A 19,793-nucleotide genomic window follows, 5' to 3' on the forward strand; every position below is an offset into this window, starting at 1 on the left:
TAGAGTCAGTAGATACTACTGTAGAGTCGGTAGATACTACTGTAGAGTCGGTAGATACTACTGTAGAGTCGGTAGATACTACTATAGAGTCGGTAGATACTACTATAGAGTCAGTAGATACTATTAGAGTCAGATACTATTGTACAGTCAGTAGATACTATTGTACAGTCGGTAGATACTATTGTACAGTCGGTAGATACTATTGTACAGTCGGTAGATACTATTGTACAGTCGGTAGATACTATTGTACAGTCGGTAGATACTACTGTACAGTCGGTAGATGCTACTATAGAGTCAGTAGATACTACTGTAGAGCCAGATACTATTGCAGTCAGATACTACTATAGAGTCACTAGATACTACACACTTTTGTATGTAAGGTGTGTAGGTATATATGCCTGCGCGGGGGTCAATATTTTTTGAGGGGGGTGGGGGGTCGACTATTTTCAGAAACCTTTGCGGTCAACTATTTACTCGCCATTTTCTATCACCTTTTCGACGTCTGCAAGCCTCTTAGAATTTTGTTGACGGACAAATGGATAGACAAACAGCTCACCGGGCTTTCACGATAGCTTAGTATTTGTGTATGTTTATGTTATGTTTTTAAGAGAAGTTTTGAAATATCTTTTTTTTTATCCCTGGGCAACGCCGGGTACTTCCCGCTAGTGATGTATAGTTTGCTCTTTAAACTTTCCAACTAAAAACATTAAACAGCCCCAGAAGATACCACGTGACTACTTCCCTAGTCACTTCAATAAACCTAAATTAACCACACTTAAGAGCACACTGTTTCATCCTCTAGAAATATTCTTCATTACATGTCAGTAATACCTATATTTTAAATATCGAAGTAGGATTAAACATAAAAAACTGAAAAAACAAATGTAATATGTGCTACCATTAGGTAACCATCTCCTCACGGCACTTGAGAAGCCAGTTTAATCACAGGTGGCTGAAACCCAAATTCAAACCCAAGTTTCTAAGTGTTGCCAGCTTAGTGTTTGACCCCTGACCCACCCAGCCACTTCGTAGAATTGTTATTGCTCTTTTCGTTTACAATTGCCGTGCTTGAAGAGTAGGGCTTTCGGTAACCTTTAATTCCAGTTGTATTTAGCGAAAGTGATGGAGAGCAACACTGGCTTTTAGGAATAAATGTGGCGCTCGGCAGGGCTGAGCCAGAGAAGGTGTTTCTATTAGCCCCAGATGGCAGAGCAGAAGGAGCGTGCGATGGCAGGTGACATTTTCCTGCTGCCTGACAAGGCCCATCATCTCTCCATAAACACTTACAATACTGCTGACAGCAAAGCAAGAAGCAGATGGCCTGGTGTTCCACACTGAATATTAAACAATAGAGTAGGGACTGCATACATTTCACAATAGCCCTTTAAAGAATACCACCAGAAGCAGCAAGAAAAAAGGTTCACTCCAAAAAACGCCAATAGGTTTTCGAAAATAACCTTGTGGATTTGGGAGGTGAAAAACTCGGACATTTCGCGTGGCATGATAACCGTTTAAAAAGCTTTAGCGTTTTTTTTAGAGTTCGTGTGAAAAGTTAATTTGTACAAATGTTGCCCAAACAAAAGGTTCGTACCACTAACAAGACGTGCTGTCTGATAGAATTCCTTGGAGGAGGTGCAGCGCCAGTATAAGGAGCTGAGCAAAGCTAAATCTGATCTGGAGACCGAAGTGACCGGCATGAATGAGAAAATGAAGCAACTCTCTGAGGAGCTGGACGGACGACGCAAGGAGGACTGCGCTTTGCAGAGCCGCTACACGGTATGAGTGCCAATCATTCAACATTCACGGTGCTCTGGCTGGATATATGTTTTTTACATCGGCATTTCGGTGATGAATGCGGACGCGCCATTTCGGGAAATGTTTTCCCGCAGTTTTCTTTGGGGATGCACGAACAAGAATTCATTTTAGTTGGGTCGGTCACGCGGAAAATATTTACACACGTGCCCGACCACATCCTTGAATACCTCTCGCTATGGCAATGGCAATACGTTACATGTCTACTCCAGTCGTAGCCAGCAACTTGGAAAAGATTAGTTGGAAAAGTGAGCTCTTTGCACACCACATGTGGTATATCTCTCACTGTCTGCTAGGCACATGACTACTGCAGTCTTGCCAGCGACCCAGAAAATATGCAGAGAGAAATTAAGCCCTGTGCATGGGTGTGTGTGTGTGTGTAGACACTACCTTACTGCAGGGTTAATAACCTTCATAGTGGCTGTGTTCTTGCTGTGCAAAAAAATTGCCACTGCATAAACAGCCAATACTGGATCTCAAGTGCATTGCTTACATGTAGCTGACAAGATAATGAGGCAAAATAAACCTAATTAAAGGCCACAGCCATGTATAGTTTGCCTGGCATACCAGTGTGCCACGTGTGAGTAATCCATTTCTCTTTTAGTGCTTGACAGAGGACGTTTGACGGTTTGCATTGGAATAAAAAATGACCTTTTCATCTCTGGGGGCTGGGTGACATCATTTCAGTTTAGAAATCCAATTCTATTTTCAGCTGTCGTACCTCAGCAGAGCACTGTGTTTACACATTGAATCATTGCCCTCTGGAGTGGGTTATACTGTTGATATTAAATTCCTGGCTTTATTCTTCTTTTTAAATTGACCATTTAGCCACCTTAAAGGTGTATCGATTGTGCAATACAAATATAAATTAATCCTGAAAGACCAGTTAAATTACCCGGTTGAAATATGGAACGATTGCTCGAGCTCATTGCTCAGACACGTTCGTTTTTATCGGCGCGGCGTTTTCGACTATTTCTTGGCAGCATTTCTACCGTTCGCTGTGCCTGGTTTGCAATGAAAGACTAAGTTTCCATTGTGGCTTCACCACCAGATCAAGACGCTTTTCCGTTCTCGATCATTTGGCCACAGTCAACCTTTGCAGAGGACACAAGTTGGTCAATCTATGATCATAACGGTCTTGCTGCAGTTGTGAGCATCGTGGGCCATGTTCACAATTCGTCAAAATTTGCAACTGGCTCCACTGTCGATGAAGATGTAAAAAAAAAAAATCTGAAAAATAGGACAAAAAAGGAACATTGACCAAACACCTGCCTCAAACACACGTCTTATCTTTCGTCACAAATACCGCGACCCATCATTGTTTTAACGGCGAGATGTGGCTTTCGTCGCGCTTGTGATGCAGGAACTCGAACAGAGCAAGCAGGCTCTGGACTCGGGGCTCGTGCAGCACAAACGTCAGCTGGAGGAGTCTGCCGTACGTGTTCAGCAACTCGAGGGAGACCTGGAAACCCTGGCCAAGAAGATGCTGGACAAAGAGATGGAGCTGGATGGGTGAGGCCTCCAATATGTTCATAGACTTTTGCGTTTAGTCGCTGAACATCGTTGCATCGAAGATCTGGTTCATTTGATTCAGCGAATGGCTTTATCATTCTGATTTTAACCATCTCGTTCAGCTTTCTTTGTTAACATTTTGATTATGCGCATAGAATTTGAATAAATTGTCGATAATTAGATTCTTACGCGCAGTTCGATGCACGCATAATGAGCCTAAGAATCAATTTTAACTGATGATATCGCCGCATGCCTACTGCCCACCTTATGGCTTTGAAACTCTTTTGCCGATAAGATTCTTAGGTCCCTGGGTGATCTATTTACAAATTGCTATTTGCCTTGGGTTGGATTTGTGAGCTACGTTTATGAGAAGCAAAGTGCATGATTGCCCTTAGGGTATTTATTGACCTCGCAAGCTTATTTTTCATGTTGGTACGGAGTCTTGATGCTGAACTTTGATGTCTAGGGGTTTGTAAAAGCCACAAAACCTGATTTATAGATCGAGCGTGTGCTCACCAGAAATGTGACAATCTCGTTTAAGGATTGATGCAATTCTTCTGTTGTAAATGCACAGGTATCTAAAGAACACTTCTTTTCTGTGCTGCCGTCCATGCGCAGGTGCAAGGACAGCATTAAGAAGTTGACTGCTGAAAAGCAACAGCTAGAGACCGAACTTAAAAATGAGAGGGAGGAGAAAAATCTTTTTATGGTAAGTCTGAGTGAGCAGAAGCTTTTAATGCCATTTAAGTGCAAGAGGTGGTTGGGTGGCTCAGGAGGCTAACACTGTCTGAATAACACTGATTAATGAACCAGCACCACCGAGATGCTAGGTTTTAAGCTATGTTTCAGCCCACCCTTACACCATGGTTTCAAAAGTATAATGAGTTGGTCTCAATTCAGTCATAATGATTACACAACAAAATCATCTTCATCCTGTTAAATCTGGTAATTCACTTGATCTATCTAATTCTAGCGCAGAAAAAAAAATACTATTAACATGCGACCAGCATATTTTGCAAGGTATACAAAAGATATTTCTCTCGTGTGGATAAAGACATCTCGTGAAGTATCTTCCGATGTAGATTAGTGAAGTAATCTTTCAGGGCCATTCTCATACATGGCAGTACACTTCATAGCTGTGTGAGTTCCAAATGGAAATGTCTTGGTCAAAGAAAAGAAGATCAACAGCAGTTTCGTACTTATGGATGCCAAACTGTGACCAACGTCTGTACACAGACTCACATCAAGGAAACGGACCTGGAAAACAAGCAGCTCATCACAAACCTGCAGGCCGCCCAGGCAGAGGTCGGAAAAAAGAACAACGCGATCTCAGAGTTGACGGAGGAAATCTCCCGCCTGCAGCAAAGCGCGGCTCACAGAGAGAGGTCGCTCTGCGGGGCTGCAGGAGCCGAGTCATCTAAACCGGAGGTGAGTCCACGCGTGTGCTCGGATTTCAACAACTCCACGCTGAGCATGGCACTACTTGATCTGTGCAACAATCTGCTTGATGAGCTTTCATCCACTCGGCCAACCTTACGGCCTCTTCCGGCTCCAATTAGTGAAGGTAAGCAAGCTCTTTCTTGGAATTTTGTGGTTTCAGGTAATGAGGGCAGGTGGATTCATTGATGGTTACAATGCAAAGGCAACATTTGCTAATGTACGGTGCTCAGGCATCTGGTCGACTCGCTCTCTCGGGAAGCTATATTTACTGAGTGCGCCCGTCTGGTACAGTAACCACTGATAATGAGTGTCTCCGCATTGGAAGTAACGGCAGTAAATGAACAGAAAATGCGCTTCAGAGGAGGACCACCACGGAGATGGAGCAGAGAAGTTTATGCGCAGGAATGTAATGGATTATAGCATCGTAAGACAAACCATGAGGAATGGCAGCATCCACTGGTGGATAAAGATTGACTGATATCGATAAGACATGTAAGAATATAAAATAATCATTAGTTTTAGGTTTCGACGCAGGTATCTTGATCGTTAGACGCAATCTGTATCCATGGATCGTTGCATCCCTAATGTAAACTGCACTGCGTATCACATCGCGATGATAAATGGTAGAAACTCTCCTCGTTTGCTCTGCGCCTTCTCCAGAAGGAGCTGGGTGTGGTACGGGAGCTGCTGCGCCGCACCGAAGATCAGTTGGCCAACAGCGAGCAGAAGTTAAAGCTCCTCCAGTGGGAGCTTCTGGACGCTACCAGTACCCGGGACAAAATGATGGCCTCTCTGTACCAAGAGCGCACGAGCAGTGAGGAACTTCGCACCCTCGTCACTCAGGTGCCCAATGATACCAACTCGTGTTCTTGGCTTTGACATTCCATCCGCACGGGACATTTTCATTCCTTGCTCTCTACGGTGAGCCTGCTAACATTTAAAAGTCTCGGCGTACCTTACACGATCTGTGCAAGCGGTCTTGGGATTGCCATTTTCGATTAACTTAATGCACAGTTGACATGCTTAAGAGGCAATAAGTCCATTATTTCTCTTTTTTTTATATATAGCAAGGGTCAAGTGAGCGCTCATTTTGACTGTAAGGAACCAGGGACCCATGATATTGATAACGGTCTATATAAGATCATTGACAGTGGTAAGGTAAAAAAAAGTAATTTAAAAAAATTACTCTTTTCCTTCCTCAGATTTTTGAGTTGATAGTTGGGAATCTTTCTGTGAAGTGATGAAACATCTGGTTTTGAAAGCTTTCACTTGAGGGGAGTGGTGGTGGGAAATTATTAAACTGTGAAATTTTGCAAACATTTTCTCGTCCATTGCACTGAAATAACCGGTCTCATACCTGCGACTTCATTGACCAAGCCCCGAGTCGTCGTCTTTTCCAGATGGAAAACAAGAACGTTGAGGGCTTGCGTGAAGACTCGCCTGATTATGACGAACTCAGGAAGGAGAATGAAGACCTGAAGTTGCGTCTGCAGATGGGAGCCGATCACTACAAGGATAAGTTTAAGGAGTGCATGAGGCTGCAGAAGGAGCTCACCAAGGCGAAGCAGCAATGGGTGCGTTCCAGGATGCTGAGGTGGCAGCGCATGCTCGATTTGTGAAATCGAGAGCTGTTTTTTAAATTGTCATGCCCACCCCCCCTCCCCCCATGTTCCAATGAATGGACACGATTTGGGGCTGCGATTTTGTCCAAGAATCACATTTTTTTGTTATTTTCCATGAAGGTGACAATAGCGGTCTCTATTGGCAGAGAATCACATGAACCCCTTTACATACACGGTAAACAAAATCGATAATAACTTCCTATACGTGTCATTAGATGCATGTACAGTGAGCATACGCATTCATGTAAATCGATAAAGATATTTGTCGTTAAAGCCTACATTTTAGCCCTTGGTAAATAAGAGGAGGGACCAATTTAGTTTAACAGTTTTGACTAAAAGTTTTCTAAAAAGTAAAATACATTTTTGAGGTTGGGTGTAATCTGCTCCAGTTGAGAAGGTCATCGTCTAAATGTCATTTCATATTCACAGTCGTGTGCATTTGGTCACATGAACTATTTTTTGCTTTCACATTTGCACTAATCGATTTTAACACCTTTCACTTGAAAGTGCTGCTCTTCCTCCTTTACTCGAAAAAAACTAAGCGGTTTATTGTGGCCACTTCAACTGTAACGTTAATACAAAAAAATTCTCCCTTTGCTGCATTGTTGCGACAGGATGAACAGGTGGAAGTGCCGGCGGTCGTTTCGATGGAAACCCAGAAGTCCCCTCGTGAGTCGAGACACATTATTCTCAAGCGCGTCAGTTAAAACATTTCAGTGCCCTTGATCCTGTAAAAAGTTATCGCCGTAACTTATGTCTCTGTCGTCCACCGGCAGAATCTACGACGGGGCGGTTGAGAGCGGAGAGATAAAACTCATGTGTGTTCTTTTGGCCGCCTTGCACGCATCACTATCCCCCCTCCCATTTCTCCTCTCAGCTGCGTCTGAAATGAAGGAGAAACTGGGCGGTGAGCTGTCGTCTCGGGCGATGGAGAAGCTGGCGGAAAAAACGGACAAGTGCAAGAAGTATAAGGAAATGTTCAAAGTAAGGATTGCATGCCTTTCCTCCCAGTGTACGTTTGCTGCACGAAGTATTTTTTTTGTTGATAACAATTGTCATAAAACTTGAGCCATAATTAATTGTGCTGTTGTTCGTACGTAATTAAATGCAACACGACATAATGTGTGTAAGCTGGAGAATAATGTTAGTGCTTAGATAAAAATAATAGCTTGTTCTAGCTTTGTGAAAAAATGCAGGAAAAAAATTGGCAAGCAGTTGCTTTTAAATGTGATGCATTTTTATAGATGTATAGATAGGAATTTCATTGCCTAGCAAGTGAGGTTATTACTTATATTTTTGTTTTCCCGCACGGCTGATCCCCACATAAATTTGGCAGCGATTCTTTCTCATACACCAGCTGGTTAGTTCTGGCGGCACACTCTTAAATTTCCATTCCTTCAGCTGTCATCAGTAATTGATACAAATAGCCGAGTTAACCAGCGGTGGCTCCACAAACAGCTTTTTTTTTCCCAGCCTCCTTTGGCCGTACACAACAGCTTGGGGGGGTTAAAGTGGCCAATGTTAGACCATTACTCAAATTCTCAGAGCAGGTTGCTATAATTACATATTACGTCTAATTTAAATGTATTTTATTTTCATAAAGGACACTTGCACCGTTTCATTGGGTGAATTAACAAAACAGCTGGCGCAGATTTGTCCGAGCGTCGCCAAACCCATTTTAGGAATAGCATTCTCAGAGAAAGGTGACGTTAAGAAAAACTACGCACACACACACAAACGAGGACCTGAACACTTGATCTCGGATTGTCGTTCGCGATGTTGCTCAGAAAGAGAAGGAGAACAGAGAGCGGCTGGAAGAGGAGCTGCAGAAGCTGCAGAGGAGCATTGAAGAGGAGAAGCGGGCCACGGAAGTGCTGTCGGATAAGCTGGCTAGAGAGCAGGCCAACATGCAGGTAACGCAGTGCCCAAGTGACTCTACAGTTTCCTTTACTTACAAGCGAGCGAACCTACAGATTCCTGTGTAATTTGGCAGGGAAGACACCCATGTCACTTTTTTGTAGGAGACGACACATTGACGCTGCTTCATTACTGCCATCGTCATAAACGAATGCTGCCTCGTAATTGAATGCTTGAAGAGCTAATGGTTTGCCGCTAATCTCCTCTCGCGTGTTGTGTTTTTTAATCTTCACTCGGTACGCTGCGTCGTCATTCGACGTGCAATTTGGATTTTGTTTTGCTGTCACCAATCCGATTCAGGCCATTATATTCTCAGTTTCATCTTACAGTACTCTGTCTATTGTTGGTAGTTGAACTCGCATGTTTGTTTTTGTTTTACTGTTTGGCATGTTTTTTTGTGTTGCAAAAAAAGCATGCTTCAATTTATTTTCCTTTTTCATTTACAGTTTTTTTCTGCTGTCTTTGTGCCATTTCTCATGTTTAATGCATTCTGTGTTACCTTTAACTTTACTCTGTTTATATGTCTTCTCGTAGGCTTGCCACTTTCTGGGTGCTTTCACAGTGTATGCCCATAATGGTCACTTTTTTTTTCAGGATCAGATTTCAACAAAGGCATTGGAGCTGAAAGATGTCCGATCGGCTCTGGAGAAGATTAAAAAGGAGAAGGAAGATCTGCTGACAAAGTTCACGGTAGTGTAAATCCCTCTCGCTAAAACTTTGCGACACGCTAGACTTGAACCATAAATGTCAGCAGCCGTGCATCGCAGGACATGCGCGTACAGCAGCCATAGTAACAAGCTTTTTAGAGGAAGTAAGGCGTGCATTACACTCGAGTGGCTGCACATCCCATCTCTACGCACTCATTACCTGAGCACTTTAAGCCAGGCACACTGTTGACTTTGAAAAATGCTGACATGCTTAAATAAAGAAGCCAACAAACAGACAAAAAAACACAATTTTTCTAAACAACGTTGGAGCGGTGCCGATTTTTAGCAGTCGTCTCCTGCGGCAGAGAAGCAGCATATATATGCGTGCATTTGTTTACATGTCCTTGTCCCACGGTGCGGGTTCCAAGCATTGCTCACCGGTGCCATTAGAGCACCGATACAATGCGTACAATCGTAAATTGCGTATTTTGTTTTACCAGTTCACGTGTAGCTTCAACCGCACGTCGAAACTATTTGCTTTTCCTTAAAGGGGGCCCGGGTTAGCCTAGCGATGCTTTTTTAGAGAGGGCACTTTTGTTGGACGGCGCGAGAGAGCTACATCGGAGGGCTGTGTTCGACGTGCGTCCTAATTCTTGTCATGCGATTTCAACACGCAGCACGAGAAGGAGGACAAGCAGCTTCTGGAAGAGAAGGTGATGAGGATGGAGACGTTCTTCAATGAGCAGCAGCAAAACAAACAAGAGATTTCGGTATTTCCCACAGTGTAGCACGAGAGCTGAATGGTGGCAGTGTGGTGTAAAAACTGTTAACCCGTACAGCTTTTGTGCCTTTGCACCACTCCAGAAACCTTTCCTACTTTACAACGTGCAGTGTTTTGCCACAAAAAAAAACTTTACGTGGAGGATATTGCCTCCCTGCTTGCAAACCAGCCCGCATACAATCTGGCGTATGTGTTTTTGGTGTGCTGCGAGAAACTTCCTAACTGCTTTGCCATCCCGCTGGTGAATAATTAGATTTTGTGTTTCAATTTGTTTGCCATTTTCATGGTGGTTCACTGGCAGATGCCAGCAGCATGCTACGTAATCTCTTGCTGAGTACAGCATGAATTTCTCCGCGGTTTAGCGCGCGCCTCTGGCAAGTGGCCTTCAATTTCAGCGAGCCCAAATGCGAGCCAATCAATCAATATCTGCCGCTGACGTTTTTGCCTCGCTGCATTGTGTGCGCGGATTGGAATCCCGAGACCACTGCCCGTTGCAGCATTAAACTTGTATCGTACCACACCCGTTATAATGTGTGAAAGCTTTTTTTTTTTAAATATACTCGAGGGGTGGGTGTTGGGGAAGAGTAAAGATTTGCAAATTACAGTTTTGAAATCTTAAATATATTTCCAATGTGGAAGTGTTTTTGCCCGGGTGAATGTCTTTAAGCTTAGAGTAGGATTTCCAGTACCCCCCAAAAAAGATTTCTGGAATACGAATTTAGTCATTCATCAAATGGGGAGTATTTTTGCAATATAATCGCACCATCGCACAGTGGTTTTTTTACATGTCACAATTGAATTTACTGATATCTAAAAGTAAGAAAAACACTTCTTGGCATCAATGTGCATTCGTGTAAATGTTGTATTATTACACGTCACGTCGACACAACTGGAAATATAACGATGCACCGAATAGCCAATTCAGATCGTTTCTTAAGCTCGCGTTGCATGCATTAAATTAAACGTGTAAGAATCAATTGGTTTCTGTTTATGCAAATACAAATTATACGCTGTCTCATTCAGGCTCATGGAGCCAACCAAACAGTACAAATCGTATGAAAAAACTGAGAAACATCACAAGTTCGGCGGTACAACCATCCTCCCAAAATTATTCTCGAATCGGTGACCCTTAGATTGTGACAATTTTTCAAATTGCAAGGAGGGTGAATCATGATGCGACAAGCGCTTCCCCCGTTGGTTAACACTCGCGCAAAACATGCGCGCGGATAAACAGACCCGCGCACAGCTGGGGTAGCGTTAAGGAGGCCTGGGGCCCGGGTGTGAGCTGCGGAGGAGGGGGGACCCCTTGTGCGGTGTATCACAGCGAAGCAGATGGCTGGCTGGCCCCGTGCTATGAAATGTGCCCGAGCCTCGGCGCACCCCAGGGGCGCTACTCCAGGGTAAATCCGTGGTGTGCAGCTGCGTTACCGTCTGCATCGCACCCTCGGCGTCTATTCATTAATCCCCGATCAACACAAACCTCGTACTCACTTTGCCGGCTATTAATGGACACCGCTGGCTGTTGGATTGAAATGTTTCATGCTCAGAGAGTTTAATTAAAAGGGAAATGGCAGTTTAATTGCATGAGCTACATGTGGCTGATAATGTGCAGTCTTTGCCCTTTAATCTTTGAACAGCATGCATTAAAAATTCAAAACATTTAAACTTGAGAATATACGCTTCACCCCTTCATGCAGTTTTAATCTTGTTGATTAAATTGCCATGAATCTTAGAATATGAACATGATCTTTGTGTTAATTGACATATCAGGATACATCAATTCAGCTCGTCAGTTTGCCATGTGCTTTGCATACAGTAAATATAATAGAAACTATTGGTGAACGTTCAACATTTTTCATAACAAAGTATACATTTACCGTGACAGCTAAATTGTAACGAAATTCATATGAATTAATTTGACATTGCACTGCAGCTCAAGGCACAGTTATGTCAATAATGATAACGGTGTCATTTTGAAATCCACTCAGTGTACAGACTGCACGCAGTTAAAATTAATAACTAACCAAAAACATTTTAAGTCACCACTACATTGGATAACATCTCGCCTGGTATGGATTTAACACTTCCCACCATCCACGACGCAATGAATTTGCATGCTTTGTAGGTCACGATTTGAGGGTCACGATTCGATCCACAGATCAATTCTTTATTGTCATTGTGGAGCAATGGAATCCATAATAGCTTCATGCTTTCTGCAAGTAACTGTATGCAACAAACAGTAACGGAAGAGAAAGTAGTTATTGGAATCACGATTATTCACTGTGGATGTCTTGAGCGTAACGAATCATTTTAAATTGATTGATGTTTACGTTCCTGACCATTATTGACAACAACGTCAGGTGTATGTACAAGGTGCATTTTTTTGTGCGATGTTGCACACAGAGGCAGCAGCAGGAGAAAGATTTTGCAATCTACGAGCTGCAAAATACACTTAAAGAATTAACGGATGAAATAGATGCGCATAAGGTAAGGGCTATGCTGAGCAATGAGGATGGCACTTAACTTTGCGTTGCAAATTATCTCCACGATGAACAGTGTTTTATACACGTGATTCTCATTTATGTTATTGTAGTGATATCCCCAAAAGATGTTGGTGGAACCAATGACAGAATGTGTGTTCACTGTTTACAATATGTTGAGATATTTACTGAATGTGAACACTTGTACGTCGAAAGCAGCTTTCTATGTTGCCACACGTACATTAACATATCTATAACTTATTTCGCACCGTACGTAGCCAACTGTGCTCATTGGAGGTATGGGAAAAGGGCAATTTACTAAACACAATGTTAAAGTGTGGCCGGGTAGTGTTTAACATGCCAAGTTTCTTCACGACATCATATTCTGATATGCGGCAAGAGGCACTGCTGCTGGGATACCACATGATTTGTGTAGCAGCAGAGTGCTCTGCTATAAAGTATGAGCTCAGAATTTAACAATTGCATAACCCACGTTCTTACACTGGCCTCTGGCTGTCCCTACAATTATTTAAATTGGACATCTTATATAAAAGGTCTTCAAATAAGATGTCCATGATACATATTGAATTACATCTCCACTTTGCCGGCGATTAATGGACACCGCTGGCTGTTTGATTGAAATGTTTCATGCTCGGAGAGAGTTTAATTAAAAGAGAAATGACAGTTTAATTGCACGAGTTACATGTAGCGGATAATGTGCAGTGTTTGCCCCTTTAATCTTCGAACAGCTTGCATTACAAATATATTTAAACTTGAGAATCACCACATCACCCTTTTGTATAGTTTTTATCTTTGTTACTGCCACAAATTATAGAATATGAATATGATCTTCATGTTATTGACTAATATTTCAGGATGCATCGTTTGAAGCAGTCATTCTGCAATGTAATGTGCACATACTAATGTTAATAGCAACTACTGGTAACTTTAAACACCATTTTCACAGTGTGTAAATGTACAAGGACACACACAAGGAATGCAAGCAGAGTGGTGTTAATAACGTATGATTTTTTTTCACGCAATGTTCACAATGTGGATTATCGGTTCACCCAACTAAACATTTTTTATTCGTTTGTAAGTTCAAGTCGCTAATAAATGGAAAGCAACCCCACCTTGTTAGTATGGATGTAACAATTCCCACCAGCCACAATGCAATGAATTTTCTTGATTCGGGGTCATGATTTGGGGGTCACAAATCAATTCTTTTTGTCACTGGTGCACGTAGAATTCATAGCAGCCTCAGCCTTTCTGCGAAACGATTACATGCAATGCACGGTAAAAAATAAACCCTCCGTACTTATTGTGCACATGATTCAATACGCATATCATAACAGTAAGAATCCATTGATGTAAACATCTGCTTACTTGCAGTGTAAACTAAAGGTGTGTGTGGCATATACAAGAGGCTTTGTTTTCTTGTCAAATGTCACACACAGATGCAGCTGCACGAGAGAGATGGGAAAATCGATGAGCTGGTGGCCACAGTCACAGACTTGAAGCTTGGAAGAGACGAGTATCTGGTAAGAGAGATACAGAGCAACGGTCATGGCATTTTGCCTTTAAAAAAGAAATGACGTTCATGATAAAAGTATTAGATGCACACAAACGATTATTATTTATTGTTACGACAAATCCGGTAGGTGTTGTATGTATGTAGATGGAACTTCTTTCACACCGTACGTAACCAACTTTGCTAATTGGAGATGCGGGGAAAGAACAAAAAACTAAATATAAGAAGCAGTTCTCAAGAAGATAGTTTAACTCGCCTTTTGTCCGTCCAAGGATGGGTGTATTGCATTAAATCTGAAACTTGCAAGCAAAAAGCAGACCGCGACGTGATATTGCATGGATGCGTGTGCAATTTGTAAGGGCTCAGTGACACAGACCTATTTCATGTAAAGGTTATAATCCATTGTTCATCATGACGTCCTTTTTACTTTGATGTCTCAGTAGCGTTACGGAGATCGCGTGGCGTGAGAGTTCTGCCTTTGTAGTGAGGGTTGTGAGTTGACGCCGAGGAGGAGGGAGGAGACGCCTCGCCCCCCCATGTGGAGTGACGTCAGCCGCTAATTATTATGAATGGGGGGGGGGGGGGTGTCCATTTGGAGGACGTCACCTTAATCATTATTAATGAGGGGGGTTTTTCGATGTGGAGTGACGTCACTTGTGCATGATTATTAGTGAGGGGGGGGGGTAGTACTCCATATTGAGTGATGTCACCCACTCATGATTAGTGATGAGGGGTGGGGGGTGTCCATTTGGAGGATGTCACCTGCTCATGAATATTAATGAGGGGGCTGGTCGATGTGGAGTGACATCACGAGCGTTGCACACAGACATTTTTGGCTCAGTAAGTAATCATAATGGGGGGGTGTCCATTTGGAGGACGTCACCTGCTCATGAATATTAATGAGGGGGGGCTTGTCGATGTGGAGTGACGTCGAGCGTTAAGGACAGACATTCCTGGGCGATTATAGTAGGTGGTGTTAAGGTATTTAATGTAGGTGAAAACAAACTTCTACATCAAATCTTAGGTGCTGCCACAGTGAACCTACCCGTACAATTAAAAAGTTGTACATTCAAATGTGGCCAGTAGAGTTAAGCATATACAATGTGTGTGAATGACAGCATGTTGCAATGTGACCATGAGGCACTGCTGCTGGGTTAGGGTTGGCCTAAAATATTTCATAACCCTCAGTTTCTCTGGCCTCTGGCTCAACCCATACACTATTTAAAGAGCATTTTTTTTATAACATGTTTTGTACAAAAGTGTTATCAAGAAGATTGCGTTTTTTTATATATGAAAATCTAAGAATAACATTTCTTCAAAAGTGGGTTAGGGATCTGCTGCTGCTGTGGTATCTATAATAAAATAAGAAGTTGGGCGAGCATGCAACCTGCGCTGACAATAAATACACAGTCAGTCGGCCACGTGGAAACAAAGATGGATACATCACACGCTGAACCGCTTAAGTAAATTGTGGCCAAAATATAACAAAGTCACACATGCAATTTGAGTGCTGGTAATTTGTTTATGGGCCTTTTTTGCTTGTTGCTGTAATAGAGGTTACAGGATCCATTTAATGAGCACCTTTGAAGGACTTTGATAACAGAGGCAGTCAAAAAGAATAGAAAAATCCATAATGTATAACGAAGATGTATTGGGGCACGGCTCTTCCCAGGATTTCAATTTTCTTAGGCTCGCATTTTGACCTTCAGACTACAGCACATCCAGCGTGACCTTAAAAATGTTTTTTTTTTTACGATGGCCGGCAAGTGGGATAGACGTTGATGAAAAGAAGTAAGAGTTTGCTGCTTGCGAGTGATATGGGCCTGTCATCGTGGAGGAAGCTGTCACGGGTCACACTCTGGCGGCTGGGTCCGCACGCACGCCGCCCGCAATTTGTGTCGCTCGTAACCTTGGCATCATAACAGAGTAATTTGTTTCTGCTGAAGCTTGCAGTCTTTGGCGACGCGGGGACCGGTGCTGCGAATTTGCCACGTCAATAAGAGTCGCCGGTATTTATTCCCGTCGCGTGGAACGTTGGCCGTCGTTTCGCTGGGCCCGGATGCACATTGTGTCGCGCGTGCGCTGTGAATTCAATCGACTCCCACTAATCTGCAAGTGTGTCATCTAGAAAGCGTTCTCGTTTTCACGAAGTCACTTTACTTCCCCCCCCCCCCCATCCTCTTGAAACAAACCTAGCGTTAGCGACGGCTGCATCGGCAGTCACGACATTTCACCCTGCTACAGATTGGTACGAGACTTGTAACGATGGATTAGTACGTTCGTCAAATTCGATTCTTACGCTCGCAATACACGCATTGAAATCGTGCACGTGGGAGTGGATTCTTTCTGCACATAATCAGCAAATGATACGATCATGTTACATAGGCTAATGGAGTGAGATAAAAATGTACAAATGAGACTGATTAAACGAGAAATAATAGAAAATGATGGCAAAGAATCGACTCTTCATCGGTTTGAAAATGCCAAGGCCTGTTAAGAGAATAAAAACATGTTTGTTGACCACACTGCACACTGACTGTCACCTGCTATGAAAAACATTACAATGCGTCCTTTGCTATGGGAGACCAAGTGGCGTAACTTAGACGTAGGCCCAATTTCTTCTGTTGAACTAGAGCCCGTGCCAACCACACTCCGCCACTGGGCTGGGTACACTATCTGCAGCGCGAGGTGCTTTCTGCCAGCCGTCAAATAATTTAATAATTCGATAAAATATGTGGACAAACTCATCAACACTTTCCTCCCTCGAGTGTTTTACAAGTACAAAGTGCAGCAGGGTGTCGCGAGCCATCCGCTGACTTGCTCCGCATCGTGTTTACAAGCATTTAAATGTCACTTGACGCAGCCTTCCTTTCAATGTCCATTGTTTTTTGTCAGCTGGGAATTTTTGCTCATCCAAGAAGGATATTTCTCTCGATTGATTCTGATTATTGGGAGTCTGCTGTATTGCAATCAGGTTGTGAACACATTGAAAAATGGAGATGCAACTGAAAACATGAACAAAACCATGTATATTCCATCGCCATTTATAACCAGGCTGCAAGTCATGAGCTGTCCTGCCCGAGTTAAACTGCCATAGTGAGAACAAAAGACTTTTGCAAATAATTCTATAGCACCCTAGTGATGGACTGGATTGATTAAAAATACTGTCACAATTATTTCAAAGTATTTTATTCAAATAGCGGGACTTTTAAACTCTTGTCGGTCAGCTCGGGACACGCATCCTCAGGATATCTCTACAAGGCAACATCTGTTGCACTTTCTGACAGCAGACAGAATTACATTTAATATTCAGAAAGAAAATATTTCACGAAGTCTTTGCTTCCAATTCACGTAGGAGCTTCAGCTACGAGCAGTGATCTTGTCCGTGATATATATGTATTGTTTTTATCCTTGTTCAGAAAAAGTTGGCATTTCTGGAAGAGAAGTGCGACACGGGGCAGGGTGACGCTAGTGGCGGTAAGCGCAAGCTAGCACATGGGTGTGCAGCAATATTTCCAAAGGACGAGCATTTTGACATTGTGTTTTCCTTTGCGCCAATGCGTTTGCAAGCCGAGAGCTTGCCATTGTGTTGGCTGTCCTGTGTGCCTGGGACGCGAGTAGTAAAGTGTTATGTCTTCTCAGGCATGCTAGGCAACTGTGGGATATGCAACCCATGGCTTCACAAGCCCGTGGTCAGCACAGGCCCCTACCCACACCATGTGGTCAAGAATCAACCATTCCGTCGCGATTACCGTAATGAGCAGGTAAAGCATTCCGAAATACTCACGAGTCAGCTTGCCTGCTGTGGAAATTATTTTATCATTTGGCCTTTTTTAATTTATTTATTTTTTATTTGGCACAGTAGACTTCTACTAATCTGTAGCAGATCAATTGTGGATGAGCAAATGAATTCTGGTGGTATACGTTTACATGTAGTAGGGCGTTTACGTGCGGCGTGGTGACGGCGTGGTGACAGTGTGGTGAGAACTTGCTGCTGTACGCGGCACATGTGCGTATGGATCGCAGTTGAATAGAGCGAGTGGATTGACATCACAATGCCATCGCCCTCTTTCATTGTAATTTAACAACAAAAACATCTGGAGTGTACACCTCCGGATTAGTGGGAGTCCGCTGTTTTCATGTCCCGCATCCATTTTTCACACCTACTTGCGTTGCGTTTCCTTTTTCATATTTTACTTATTCCTTGATTGATTTATCTATAATTGTTGCCTCGTTATGGGATCCCCCATCTCATCGTGCCAAGGCGAAAGTGCCGCCGTGTTAACACGTTTACCTGTTTACAGCTTTATTTGTTTCTCTTCGCTTTAATTGTGCCTAAGAAAAGAAACATTGTCCATGTTTTGTGGTCCAGTCCTGCTTAAACGTGCCATGCGATCTCTCTCTCTCTCTCGTGTGCACGCACGTGAGCGCGCGAGCAAGATAATTTTCGTCAGTGTTGTCGTCTTCGTCGTTATCGCCGCTACCACCTCGCGCCTTGCCAGGGGCCTCACCGTATCGGCACGCGGGGCCGATGGGCAGAACCCGCGGCTCTAACAGCTGGCGCGAGCAGGCTGCCAGCCCGGCGTCGGCGTGAGGCCCGGCTTCCTCCAGCGGGCAGCCGTCGCCCTCCCGCGTTACAAACGACTCGCTTTGACCCTAATTGATGCCTCGCTTTAGGATCCCCTCTCATCGTGCCAAGTCCAGAGTGCCGTCGTATTAACACTTTTTACAGCATCCCGGAGCTTCTCCCTTCCCACTGTAGCGTGTAGGAAAACTCGCGAAGGATAATCTCATTGTGTGACCAAGGCTCCTTCCGCATATGCTACTCCGCACGCTCACTTTTGCTATTTTTTTCCGACTTTGCCCAAGTCGTTTATGCCAATCTGCTGCGCCGGATTGAAACTCGCCATGCATTCATTTAACGTTAGCTATGTGCACCACGTCTTGTCAGGAAAATATAAACCTAACAAATATTGGGAAGGATTATACAATTGTTCAAATATCATACGTTGGATCTGAATGGCTTAGGATTCTTAAATAGTTTCCTTACCCATGACTAAGCCGCTCAGCGGGGTATAGAGTGTTAAGAGAGCTCGGCGTTCTTACGTATTGACAGTCTCTGGAAGAGCTGCAGCCTGCCGCTAGCATAGTGCTCATTCACCCCGCGCGTGGCCGCCTCCCGTAATCCTGTTTGTTAAAAAGGCGCTCAGCGTAACCAGGCCCTGCCACTTAGGAACTTAGGAGAACACATTTGCAATTCAACCAGTTCTGGGAGGCTCGGGGAGCACATTCATTTCGGTCATCTTATGCTCGCTTAAAATAACAATGTAACGAAATGCCGCGCGCGCTTCATTTTACCGTAATTTCGCCAAACAGGCTTCACGTTTAGGCTATTTATATGTTAACAAATTGGAAATATGCTATTTTCATTTTGTCTTGCTCAAGCAAAAAAAAAAGGTTCGCCGCCACATTCAGTGTTTTGGGACTTTTTTCTCCTTATTTTTTTTTTACAAACAGCACATTATTTTAGTACGCACTCTATACTTTGCGCACAATTGTTTTTTTGGAAGAGATGTCCGTCGCTGAATTATCGCAGAAAAATGTAAGTTACGTTCGTGGTCATACTCCGTTAGGCAATATGCTAATAGCGCGCCTTTTTTTTTTGTTGCACGGGCGTCTTACCCCGGAGCGCTTTGCTGTAGTGGGGGCAGGCCTTGTTTGATGAATATCATATTTTTTATTTGATGGAGGGGCTGGCTTGAACTGCGTGGCCTCTGCCCTGGCTGTAGGATAAGGGAATGGAGCATCCCTTGCCGCTTCCTGCCCAACCCTGCTCGCTCAGTAATTGGGCTGCCAGCTCTCTCTTGCGCTAATAAGTTGTTTATTGATGTCCCTTCGGACAGGGCCCATGCCTCGTTATTTGTCTGCCGTTAGGTGTGGATTGCGCGGATTAGGGGAGAGCCGCACGGCAAGAAACGGCACTTTAAATCCTCTAAAGGGTTGCCACATTGACTCTCTGTAATGCATTTCTGATTAATCCACATGCAGCAC

At 43.5% G+C, this 19,793-nt stretch overlaps 1 protein-coding gene across 4 annotated transcripts in view; it reads left to right on the forward strand.

The window, feature by feature from the left end:
• TAX1BP1 (Tax1 binding protein 1) overlaps positions 1–19,793 on the forward strand; it is a 45,207-nt gene that overhangs the window by 18,887 nt on the left and 6,527 nt on the right. The window contains exons 5-19 of one of the 4 annotated variants that reach the window (XM_032951310.2): positions 1,618–1,776; positions 3,176–3,324; positions 3,943–4,033; positions 4,561–4,752; positions 5,425–5,607; positions 6,165–6,338; positions 7,001–7,055; positions 7,264–7,370; positions 8,174–8,299; positions 8,898–8,993; positions 9,628–9,720; positions 12,135–12,218; positions 13,669–13,752; positions 17,162–17,219; positions 17,385–17,506. In XM_032951310.2, coding sequence (XP_032807201.2) covers positions 1,618–1,776; positions 3,176–3,324; positions 3,943–4,033; positions 4,561–4,752; positions 5,425–5,607; positions 6,165–6,338; positions 7,001–7,055; positions 7,264–7,370; positions 8,174–8,299; positions 8,898–8,993; positions 9,628–9,720; positions 12,135–12,218; positions 13,669–13,752; positions 17,162–17,219; positions 17,385–17,506 — 1,773 coding nt within the window. The remainder of the gene's footprint in view (positions 1–1,617; positions 1,777–3,175; positions 3,325–3,942; positions 4,034–4,560; positions 4,753–5,424; positions 5,608–6,164; positions 6,339–7,000; positions 7,056–7,263; positions 7,371–8,173; positions 8,300–8,897; positions 8,994–9,627; positions 9,721–12,134; positions 12,219–13,668; positions 13,753–17,161; positions 17,220–17,384; positions 17,507–19,793) is intronic. The other 3 variants (XM_032951311.2, XM_032951313.2, XM_032951314.2) reach the window with 3 other exon arrangements.

The sequence above is a fragment of the Petromyzon marinus genome, chromosome 10 (assembly GCF_048934315.1).
Source record: "Petromyzon marinus isolate PM22_M1 ecotype Great Lakes invasive population chromosome 10, UKy_Petmar_22M1.pri1.0, whole genome shotgun sequence".
NCBI lineage: Eukaryota > Metazoa > Chordata > Hyperoartia > Petromyzontiformes > Petromyzontidae > Petromyzon > Petromyzon marinus.